An 11842-nucleotide genomic window follows, 5' to 3' on the forward strand; every position below is an offset into this window, starting at 1 on the left:
ATCAGAGCAAGACATCTTCATTCCAGTGGCAGAGGAAACGGGTGTCTGGGAGTTTGAGGAAAGAATAATTACAAACTAACGACAATATTGAAGAAGCCAGTTTAGCATGATTTTTATTACAAGGAATAAGTTTATCCATTTTAAGAGGGAAATACGGAGCAAATTAGATAAAGTTTTCTCAAGTTCACAAAAACCTTGGAAAAATGGATTGAATGGTGCTTTCGGAATTTTATCGGAGATCATGCCCCATTTATTTGCATGCTGTTTTACAGAATAATTATGATTTGGCTTTTTACATAACTGACAATTATGTAAAATGTTTTTCATATCACGTTGCATAACTTCTACGTACGTATTTAGCATTTATGCAATGGAGACTGTGGAGTACTTGCAAGATTATACAAAGTGATCGAATATCAGGCACCCAAGCTTATGCAAACAACATCCCACGTATGCACTTAATTGTGGGAATTGGGATTGAGCTCATTGATTTTTTGTGACAACTGAATGTCTTTTATTCCACCACCACAAACATGAAGCCCATGCGAATTTACGCATGAATCTGATTAGTCGAGCAGAGCAGATTTGCGTTTATTTATTTCGTTATTTTCTACGGGATCATAGATTTACTGCTTGACTGGACCTGTAAAAAAATAAATAAATGGTAAAATTATGCAAGTAAAAGTTACTTGCACGTTACGCTGATAAATTTGAGTGACCTTTTTCTCCACAAAACGATGGCCAGGATGAGGGTGATGAGGAGGAAGAGAGCGAAAAGACCCAAAAATATCCAGAAGAGGGTTTTGAACAATTCCAATTCAGAAATGTTCGCCCCCAACTCTTGCATGTAGGGCACCGTTCTCAACCAGAAGATGGACTCCTGTACACACGCATCCATGTAAAATGGTCAAGTTGGGCCAGGAATCAAATCGTTAAGAAATATGCCACTTGGCTATTAGAGAAAGAAATTGAGATTCACCCCTTCGCGAAACCCTTGCGTCCTATTCTCGGGGATGGTGTAAAAGTCGATGGTGCCTTCACGAATGGGCCGCCATGGGGCTGCTCTGTTGGACTGACCAAGACCATTGGACGGGTTCCTATGCATAGCCACGCACAATTAGCACTAATAATTAACCTCTTGGTGATACTGGTACATATAAAGTCGCTAGTGCTACTTTCTTAAATATTCCTTTATTCATGTACACACCACGAACTCGCAAACGATGTCCAGACGTTGACCATTTTCTCAGCGACTCTGAGATCCTCCGCGTCCATTTTATGCAGCGTATTTTCAAATGGCTCAAAGAGATAGAGCAGCTCGTCACTGTGTGAAACTCCATAGTCAAAGAGTGGCGGGTGAACTCCGGCAGTTCTGCGCAACATGTCGATTGACTTGGATACCACGCTGGGAGACTTTGGCGTTTTGTGGGTGAAAAGGTACGAGTAGGCCGTCGTGTTGGAGGCCACCAGCTTTTCCAAAAAGTTTCGATGACAGCTGTAAACGGTCAAATCCCCGATAAGATCAGCCAAGGCAGAAATGGCCAGCTTCGTCTCGTTCTCAACGTTGATGTCCTGAAAATACTGGCCGCGTACGGCCTTCGTCACGACCTCCGTCTCCTCGTTGTTATCCATCATGACAGTCAGGATGGTGGGGACGAGCTCATTCTCAAAGTACTCGGCGCTAGTAAACTGCTCATTCCCAACGGACAAGTGAATCTCTGTGTAACCCATGAGCCCCTGCAGGAAAGTTATGTACATGTACAAGTAAGGAATAAATAACACCAGTTTTGTGGCACCACCAAATACGTAAAAAAAATGAGGATAATGCTAAGAACTGGATACCTCATTCTGTACGACACCAGTGAGGATGGGAACTTGAGCAAAGGCGCCGGCAGTCATGAGGTCTTCGGGCTTTCCGGGAAGGAAGCCATCGTCCCCACGCCACACGCCATCGACAACGGGCGCCGTTCGAATGGGGAAGGCCCAGAGTTTGAGCATCTCTTGCTGCGTCTGAATCAACTCTTGCACAGATTTGTCTTTGAGACACTTTGCCAAATCGTTGGAGCTTCCGGTGCATTCCAACTTAGTCCCAAGGGCTTCCGCATATTCGGCAGGATTGGACTCCACGGCCCAGTCGCACAGCCCGTTCCCCGATTGTATGATAGCACCGTGGAAAAGTCCTAAGTTGAAGTCGTTGGAGGGATGGCAGCGAGAAAGAGAGAAAAAAGTGTGCAAGTCATTATTTTCTAGTTGACAATCCTGCTTACTGAGCTGCTAAATGGTTTATTAGTTGGTTTTTGGCCAGCAGTGACAGCCGGCACGCAGAAATCATTAATAATTGAATCATGGGAATCCTGCTGTTGCTGCTACACGCACAAAATACGGCATCGTGTATAAACTTGGGAGAAGAAATGCTTGTATAGAAAAACAAACAGCCAAAAGCTTCTCCTTTGGTTATAAATGGGAGGGAAGGGATTGAGGGTTGGCTCAGGAGTGTGACACGGCTTCCTGTTTATTATTAATAGTTCTCTCGTGCATGCAAAAAGTGTGGATTGGCCAATTACCGAATGCTGGTGGGGATAACATTAGCAAATGCACGGAAGCCGCTCCTGCTGAGTTACCGAAAATGGTCACCTACATGTTCATAAAAAAAATCAGCTATAATCCTTAACACATAAATATTTGGCGCCACAGTGATTACGAAAACGACTTACTCGGTCGGCATTTCCTCCAAACAATCCAATGTACTTTTTAACCCACTGGAGCGACGCTATTTGGTCAAGGCCTCCGAAATTTCCAGGAATTTCAGAGTCGCCCGTGCTGAGATAGCCAAAGACGCCTAATCTGTAGTTTACCGTGACGAGGACGACTTTTCTTGATCGCATGAGTCTGAGGGGGCCAGCCATGTCTCCAGAACCATACATGTAACCGCCGGGGTGGAAGAATACCATGACGGGCAATTGACTAGCAGAATGACTTGTTCCCACTCCTTGACCTCCCGCACGGCCAACAACTATGTACAACAACGTGTGAAGTATTTGTACAATTTTTACACGGGAAAAATAAAAGGTGAAAATAATTTCATGTCTTACATGGGACGGTTGGTGTGTAGACGTTGAGGTAGAGGCACGCCTCAGACCCTACCGTCGTGTGACCGGAAGGTGACCATTGTGCACACAGAGATCCTGACGTGATTGCCTGAATTTCCGGTCCTTCTAACTCCTTCAGAGTGGGTTCCTGAATTTACGATGCAGATAAGCACCCAATGTTACCCGTTAGTTTGCTGCTGGATATTTGATGGGAGTGTATTTTGCGCAAAGTACGAATTTACCCACCTGCCACCGCTCAGCAGTTGCATACTGGATCCCCTTGAAGGAGTAGAAAGTGGAGGGTGGTCTTCTGTCGTGGATGTGCAATGGTACCTTTGTCCCCACCACCGTCCCATACGGCGTGTGGAGAAAGTGACGATTGTCCCCACTCTGATCCTGCCCCTGCGCCACGACCACCAACATGGCGACACCCACAAGAACAAACTTGAGCAAACCCATGGTCACTGACTTATTAACTTGAACACTTGACAGCAACTTGAAAACAACTCAGGAGCACGTGAACCTGACACTCAGAAATTGGCAGAAAATAACCAGAGGAGCGACAGTTTGGCTTACTGAGTCAACTCATCATTTCATGGATGAACAGCTCGAGATCAAGTCAAAGACACGACCGGAGCACAACTTCAATCCAACAACAATCTTCTTAATTGAGTGAATTTAGCAAAGTTGCCGCTAAATTGGACCTTTTAATATCCTGTCTTTTTGACACACATAACAACATTCACACACGCACACACCCCACGACAAACGGACCCACACTGACTGATCTTCATTCCCCACCACCACCAGGGCAAAATTGTGACTGTAACATGTAAAGATTGTGGGGATAAGAAGTTGCGAGGCAGATTGGATAATGGAATTTGTCAGATATCCTCCTCCTTCTCCTCCGTGGTCATGCGGGATATGCATATGAACTCGATCACTACAGCCGTGTGGGTCTATTAACGACATGGTTCACTCCATCTCAACCACTCGAGATGTTTCAAACGCGAACACATTTTTCGGAAGCATGTTTCTGCCTCCACAACAGCTCGGCGGATCAGAGGAACTTTACATGCATACATTTGTGTACATGCATGTACAAAGTCTTAGGGCTGCGAAGCTCATCTCGGCAAGAACTTGCATAGAGCGAGTAAAAAGTTGCACGTTGCCAGTTAAAACTTTATTATAATTCTCGGCAGCAGTATCACCCAACAGTGATTCTCTAAAAATAAACATTCCGCAACTATGTGTGTCTGCTAAATACAGCAACAACAACGACCAAGCCATTCCATTAATATTTAAAATAGAGCACGGATTTTGCACGAGACCAAATCCATCAACTCGGCAGGTCAACATTTCCCTCTAAACGTAATTATATTAACCCATCATTGGTCCGTTTAATACGAGTTTACATTTATTTCGTCCAGCAGATATGCATAAGTAGATCGTCCACATGCATGCATGAGTCCATAATAAGTACAATTAATTGACTTGCTGCATTGGTACGTACGTTCATCTCGTGGTAACGCAAGTGAGATGGCTGGACGAATTTTCACTCAGAATCGCAGAGATTGGCAGGACCAGACGTGTGTTAAATTGGCGAATTGGTCTTGTTGGGGAGTGTGCCAAATTAGCGTGTGCTTCGCTGGCAGAATCATCACGTCTCTCCTAATGGACGAACCTTTTAATCACCACACAGACAAAATCTACTCGTAATTGAAAAGATGCATCTCCAATGTTATCCAGATGCTATTCAATTATTCCTAGATTTCAGATACCGCGTGCGGAGGAGGGACGCCGCGTTTGTGGATGTGAACGGTAACAAATGAGCAGAGATGAGGAGGAATGTCTGCCTCTGAGACGTTGATTTCCTTTTTATGAGCCATTTAATATCCAGTAATAGCTCAATACTAGTTCCTCCATCCCTTCACGAGAAGCCTGCGCTTCCCATTTATCTCCATAATGCAAATCAGTTCTCTTGCTTAATTGTCCCTCCTCCTGCTCGCCCAGTTTTACTAATGCAGCTTTACAGATTGTTAAAAGTTTGTATAACGACAGTACAGCTATCGCTTATCAAGATACGTATGTTTAATTTGGAAATGAAATCATGAGACAATAAATCACTGCATGGCTTTGTTAAATTTAGTTTTATTTGTTGATTTTTGTAAATTAAATAATTTGTTATGCATATAATTTCTCTTTTTCCTTTAAACTCCAGACGCAAACAACCAGACACAGTCAGACATAAACTTATAATTAGATAACGTTAATAATGGTCTCCATCCGTCTAGTAAAATAATTCCAACTAAAGTTACACATTAAATACAATCCATATTTTCACACGTATGATCTCACCATTTCACTCGTTATATAATTATGTATGCATGGACTATAGATTAGCACACCATTCTCACATTTATGTAGCTAAATAAAATTGCACCAACTTTTCAACGAATCCTTGCTTGAGGGATTTCTATGCACCATGTTTTCTGACATCTTTCCCTTACATATAACAAACTACTTAAAATTATGCACATTGAAACGACAACAGTTCATGTAATCAAAGCATTCACTACAAAATGCTCGCCACTCAAAATATATATATGAATTTTGTGTGAAATAAAATATCCGAAGCGCTTCAGGCTCTAAGATAATGAACCACAATAATGGCGTAGCTGAATGAACATACAAAATTGCCAACAACAATTAACACGTGACAATTGAGGTGACAACAATTAATGATTGCATTGGGAGAAGGATTAGGTACAAAATCTGAACATGAACAACGGGTCAAAATAATAAATGTATAATAAGTATCATTTCATTTAGTGAATTATGGTAGTACATCGTAATTCATAGGTAATAATAATATCCAGTAGACGCGTGTGAACTAAAATGTGGCGATTCTCTCGACGTCTCCCACCTCCGCGTGTGTGTGATACACACGGCCAACGATTATTAAAATGGAAATGCAGGTCCCTAGCTCTGTGCTTATGCAAACGCGGTGGTGGGGCCGCCGAGGAGTGAGTAGTAATTAATTAGTGGTGGTGGTGGTTACATGATGACGCATGGTGCGGCACAGCAGACGGGTAAGCAGACTGGAACAGGGACCGCACCCCCACCGCCCTTCTCAGAGTGCTTGGACTTCATCTTCTCCTTGGCCTTGTACTCCCTCTTGGCCTTCATCTTGCCTTTGCCCCCCTCCTGCGTAGTCATCAGAGCCTCCTCCTCCGTCTTCTGGAATATCTGGCCGGGAGGGAAGAACACGGGTGGACCTGCCCACAAAACAGGTGATAATGCAGTTGCAATATGTATGCGTATAAGAGAGCCGTCGAAGTGTTTTACCTGCCACGTTGCGTGTCCCATCCAGCTCCGATCGCCCACTTTTTCGGTGAATCAACTCCGAGTCCTCGTCAATCTGACGCTGTTGAACATTGTCGTCAATCCGGACGGAGCGGAGAGGTTGCACACCATGAGTCCCAGGTCCGTACGGGATTGACTTGTGAGCCCCCGACCCGTCCGAAGTGTATCTTGTTGTGGAAGACTCCTGAAAGAAAATGGATAAGCATTAAGAAAAATATTCATTTAACGTTGGTGTGGCGAGTTGTTACCGAGTATGAATGGTCTCCAAACGTGGCCAAGAGTTCGTCCAACCGCTTTGGAGGCTCTCCATCTCCGCGAGAAGGATGCGAGGATGGGAAGGTCCGCACGGGGGACAATTCCCTGTCCGTTCTGTGCTCTGTGGTTGTGGACGACGTGTAGTAACGAGCAGCGGGTCGATCGGGGGTCTCGTCATAGTTTGGGATGCGGTCACGGTGCTGAATTATTGGCAGTGGGACACCTCCAACGGGCGGAGGACGGGAGGCGGAAGTGGTGGTCGTCCTGTTGCTGCTGCTGCTATGTTGGTGTTGCTGATAGCTGGAGGAGGAGGAGGCGTGTTGTTGCTGCTGTTGAGAGCTTTGGAGAATTTTACGAATCATTGGTGGCGTTTTAAGCGCCTCTGAAGGTCGAGGAGGTGGAGTCACACTCCGATTTCGGTCCGTGATGAGCTCCCGATTGTACTCACGAGTCTCGCGAGACGTTCTAGAGATTGGGGTGCTGGTGTACATTGGTGGGCTCAAGGGCGGCTCGTCCCGCACCCTTCGTCCTGTCGACTCTGACATGTAGGAACGCTTCGTGGTTTCAGAAGTGGAACTACTGCTTGCTTGTTGGAGAGCTGGCGTTGGTCGGTAGTCGGACGAAATAAAGTCGTCCAGCATTCGACTATCGACAGGGACAAGTTCTGGACCTCCTGTGGATTCAGCAACACAACTCTCAGTTTTTCAACATTTTTAATAGCACAATCATTGTCAATGTGATGTCATCCCCGCTGTGTCAGTACTAGTAAGTTAAAAGTAAACACTTTGGCTGGTTAATTAGTACTACCATGTGTCCGTAAATTCAATTCTACGTTTGCTGGATCACATTACAGGTGCTCGTCCTCAGTGCGAGGAGCTAAACCTCTGCCCACGCATAAAGATAAAACCATAAAAGCAGATTTGGCATGTTGTCAATTTGTCAATGTTGATGTTGCCGGTGACTAGAAAACTGGATGGAGATATGAACAGAATATTAACCGGAAGTGTTTTAAAAGGGAGGATACTGGTTTTGTTTGGGTGGGCTCACAATAAAAAGTGATTAGATAATATCGCTTACAACCGGTAATTGTGAACTCACCCTTGATGAGCGTGGTGTAGGACGCCTTGGAATAAAATTCCTTCTTTTCCACTTTTGGAGACGTGGAACTCGTGCTGTAACCGATCGGAGATGACGGCCCTGACCCTGAAAGTTTAAAGAACGATGAAATTACGCAAATTTATAATAAAAATGTGAAACGTGAAATAAGTTTTATTGACTTTTTGGTCTTACTGAGAACAGTTGTGGAGTTCGCAGGGGCCAAAAACTCGATTTGTGGATCCCTCCTGGAGCTGGAACTCTCGAAACGACTGTTGCTAGACCTGGAAAAGTCGTCGGAGAAAGCGACTGACTTTTCCCCTCCGAATCTGGTAGTCCCCGGCCCACTGCCAAACCCATTGCTCGTGTTTCCAGGGATGGAGAGCGTTCCTCCACCCGTCGTTCCAATCTCCACCCACTTCTCGTCCACCTGTTGGGCCGGCTCATCGTTCACCTGAGTTCGCTGAGTCATTCGAAATTCGCGATATTCGTTCGCATTCCCCAATTTTGAGTCGGACGGGATCACCGTGTCCTGAAGGTCCTCCAGGAGTCGATCTACATACGCGCAAGTCACACATCACATTTATTTTCAGGAATCGCCAGCTAAATAATAATTTTGCGACGACGACAACACCATAATTCTCATTTTCTCATCCTCTCCTCCAGTAATTCCATTCAATTAAATAACCCCATAATTTCCTGGGTTTTCTGGACTCGGTGATGAGGGAGGAACGATGAGAAATTTCTAGTGGAATTGTACACACATTTAATTTATCGATGTCAGGGGCTTACTTAGTCGATGATCCCATTCTCCCGTGCCAGCAACGTTGGTGTGGCTCACTTGGCTAACACGACTCACGGTCGTCATCTTCTCGGACGCTGTTGGGAAACCACACACACGGATTAGCTCAGGATATCCATTCAGCAAATATATAAATCTCGGTTGCGATGAAAAAAATAAGGAGGCCGATTATTTTTAGACCCGAAACTGACTCAGTTTCACTACAAGCAAGCAACAAGTTTACTTTGGAGTGCATCCAGAGTGCTCCTCCGGAAGTGCGAATCGGAATCAGGTCACCGCTCAACGTGGAGTTACATACATATTGTAGCTACCATTGCTACCATTTCACAAATTCGGAAGGAAGCAATAAGAAGTTGGGTCATGGTGCTGGTGCCAAGTGTGGATCGGTTTCACTTATGGACAGGTGTTCGTAGAGTCCAACTTCCAATGCCAATTATGGAACAATGTTGGTCAAGATTCAAGTCTCGATTTTTCCATTGAATGCAAATTGTGGTACACCATCCCAGCTAATGTCACTCGGGAAAACACAGCAAAAATTAATTCTATGCCTGATTGGACACCATAATATGAGATGATTGCTATGCATTTATCTGTAATTCTGCTCGTGAAACCACGAGCTGTTCATTAATTGCAATTTACAACAGGGAAGATTGAGCGATATATTTGTAGGAGGAGGATGAAATTAATTCTTGACGAATGCAATCGCCACATCACATCAGTTAATAAGTTTTCCTCCTCCTGACTGGCTTTTTCTATCCACTTTTTGAGTAGACAGGCAGCAAGTGAAGCGTTGATCTGCCACCACTTTCCTTCGGACGCTACAAGTAGGGTCTCAGATTGTTGGTCTGCTAATGAGGAAGGATTCAGATTTTTGCCCAATGACACTAAAATGACGTGATGATGATAAATGGATGTGCTGCTTATTAATTGATCCCACACACTTGATGCGATGTGCATAATGCTGCTAGCGTAGCATATTTTATGCAGATTACTGTCATTTACTGCTTTGACTGTCTCTTAAATTGTAGACGAGACTTGTAAGTTGTTAGCCCCATCAGCGACAGAAATGTAATTTTGGTGATCTATTTATTTATTTCAATTAATTGTGCTAACGTTGATACGTATGAGTGTGCATATAATTCCACGCACATAAAAAACCTAACAACATAGGTTTCTGCTATCCATATCATTAGTGAAATGATGGAGCTCTGTTAAATGACGGATAGCAATAAATGTCCCCAATACCCCTATTTGGATAACCAACCAACCAACCCATGCACATAGTTAATAGCAGTGGCGATCTAGAATACTGCACGTGCAGACATCTTCAACTGCATTTCACCAAGTAGCGAGGACTGCAGGAGCTATTTCATTGAAGATACAATTCTACAAATTATGTCGTCGAGCGAGAGGGACGAATTTGATAAAAATTGCAGATATCTTGAGACAGATGGAAGAATGCACCTGTACATACGCATGCATGGGTCCATTCATATTATGCACAAATTATTATGTGGTTGCCTTGCCTTGAGTGCACTCTACAAGGAGTGGATTTGCTCTTTTACTTTCATTTCCACATGACCACCTTCCTTCCGCCACCAACAACTGCTCGCCAAAATCGGCGTATCTCACTCTGGACACAATATCTGTTTGAAATTCCTTCAAACTCGGATTTCTCGCCCTCGAAATATGGGAAATACACAACGGGTGGGAGAATAACGACCAACGGTCTCCAGATAAATGAGTAAACAACCGGTGACGCAGACTCACCTTCTGCTTCTTCAAGGTTGGGCTATTTTTTGGACACCACGGACCAACAGCAGCAGTCTCACCCACTATAATGCACACCTGGCTATAAGAATGGCTTGGAGAACTGGTCAAAGACGACGAAGGGGACGAGGAACGTTGTTCCGTTGATATTTATTGGGCAAAACTTGATCTTTTGCAAACTGTGCAACGGTTAACGAGTCCTCTCTCTCTCCTTGTGGCAGTGGTACAAGTTTTCTATTTTCTTGACTTGTGCTCCGTCGCCAGACAAGTTCGCAACTGAAGTCTCAACAGATCTGTGCAGTCAGAGAGATGTTTTGCATTACGAGTGGGATTTGGATTTGGCCCAGTCCTCCACACTTCTCTTTTTTTGCTCCAAGAAACTCCCACCCGCTCGTCTCCAATCTATTCGCTTAATAACAATATCTGTAATAATAATCATACGAAGAAAGAGCGTTTCATAGTCGGCCAATCTACGTGGACATTGCTTGTGTAGTAAAGCGTCCTACTCCAAAGACGTGGAAGTCGTACGAGGATAACGCCATGCATAGTATTTACGAATTCATAAAGATGTTGTGGCAGGTGAGAAGAAGAGAGGTGCTCAGTAAACACGGGAGCAATCGTGCTAACCAATTTTTGTCTGGCATCATCAACGGTGAAGGACGACGATCAATAGGTTTTGGACAAGTTTTCCATTCGACATAGTTGAATTTGTACAATGCAGATCCAATCTCCATCCAACCTTTGCTGACTCTCGTTGGCTTTTGACGCATTTATTTGCGGACGGTTGAGATGAATAAAACCTTGCATAATGCGAATCCTTTGATGTCAAGAAATGGCATCCAGTGTCATGTTCTCTCTCTTCTCTAGAGGGCATAAAATATCAAATTGCTCACGCTAACAAGATCTCCTCCAGTATGACTAGTGCACTGACTGCTCAAATAAATATGTACGTGGGATTCATTCATACCCAGAATCTCAGTCTCACCTTCAACAAGTTGATGATCACATCGCTTGCATTGCTGTATTCAAACTTTTGTAGGTATAAATACAAACCTCGAAAGACAATGAATTTGAACAAGCATGATTTAATAACACCCACCTCATCGCTGCTGGACAAGATCCGATTTCAACTAGTCATCGTTATGCACCTGGTTGCTTAACCTTCCGTCCCAAGAATTTATGCCGTCACATTCCCCAGCAAATGTGTGACCCCAACCTAAAAAATCACTCTGGCTGGAATCTCATGGTGTTGTTAAGGTGTAAACAGTTTAAAAGTTGGACTTGTTAAAAGCTATGCTTGCTAATTTGTTGACTCTCATTTTCTATGAATGGGTACACGCGAATCCCGCACGTGTGTGCAAAGTGGGCCAGTTCGAATAAATATTTATCGTCAATATGTATAAATCTCTCTCTCAGACTCTGGTTAGAGCATCTAAGGATCGGAAATGATTTTGCTAATCACGTC

At 44.0% G+C, this 11842-nt stretch overlaps 2 protein-coding genes across 2 annotated transcripts; both read right to left on the reverse strand.

The window, feature by feature from the left end:
* Positions 1–87: 87 nt before the first annotated feature.
* Positions 88–3988, reverse strand: LOC110851936 (esterase FE4). Its single transcript, XM_022099881.2, has 9 exons — positions 3336–3988; positions 3093–3237; positions 2715–3013; positions 2565–2634; positions 1843–2180; positions 1208–1737; positions 980–1097; positions 720–880; positions 88–643 (listed from the first exon to the last, which is right to left on the reverse strand). Exons 1-9 carry the CDS (start codon positions 3546–3548, stop codon positions 619–621), a joined length of 1899 nt encoding a protein of 632 aa, XP_021955573.1. The 5' UTR covers positions 3549–3988; the 3' UTR covers positions 88–618.
* Positions 3989–5220: 1232 nt separating this feature from the next.
* Positions 5221–10675, reverse strand: LOC110851939. The gene is made up of 7 exons (XM_022099886.2): positions 10378–10675; positions 8598–8684; positions 8001–8360; positions 7809–7913; positions 6704–7383; positions 6438–6639; positions 5221–6367 (listed from the first exon to the last, which is right to left on the reverse strand). The coding sequence occupies exons 2-7, from the start codon at positions 8671–8673 to the stop codon at positions 6147–6149; spliced, it is 1644 nt and encodes a 547-aa protein (XP_021955578.1). The 5' UTR covers positions 8674–8684; positions 10378–10675; the 3' UTR covers positions 5221–6146.
* Between the last annotated feature and the right edge of the window lie 1167 nt (positions 10676–11842).

Source organism: Folsomia candida, unplaced genomic scaffold (assembly GCF_002217175.1).
Source record: "Folsomia candida strain VU population unplaced genomic scaffold, ASM221717v1 Fcan01_Sc007, whole genome shotgun sequence".
NCBI lineage: Eukaryota > Metazoa > Arthropoda > Collembola > Entomobryomorpha > Isotomidae > Folsomia > Folsomia candida.

Excerpts from the sequence above, each read along its gene's own strand:
- LOC110851939 (XM_022099886.2), bottom strand. The coding sequence starts at position 8,673 with ATGACGACCGTGAGTCGTGTTAGCCAAGTGAGCCACACCAACGTTGCT. Across the intron at positions 8,361-8,597 it reads AGAATGGGATCATCGACTAA|ATCGACTCCTGGAGGACCTT; the intron begins GTAAGCCCCTGA and ends GCGCGTATGTAG. Across the intron at positions 6,368-6,437 it reads TGGGACACGCAACGTGGCAG|GTCCACCCGTGTTCTTCCCT; the intron begins GTAAAACACTTC and ends TTTTGTGGGCAG.
- LOC110851936 (XM_022099881.2), bottom strand. The coding sequence starts at position 3,548 with ATGGGTTTGCTCAAGTTTGTTCTTGTGGGTGTCGCCATGTTGGTGGTC. Across the intron at positions 2,181-2,564 it reads GTTATCCCCACCAGCATTCG|GACTTTTCCACGGTGCTATC; the intron begins GTAATTGGCCAA and ends ACTTCAACTTAG. Across the intron at positions 1,738-1,842 it reads CTGGTGTCGTACAGAATGAG|GGGCTCATGGGTTACACAGA; the intron begins GTATCCAGTTCT and ends ACTTTCCTGCAG.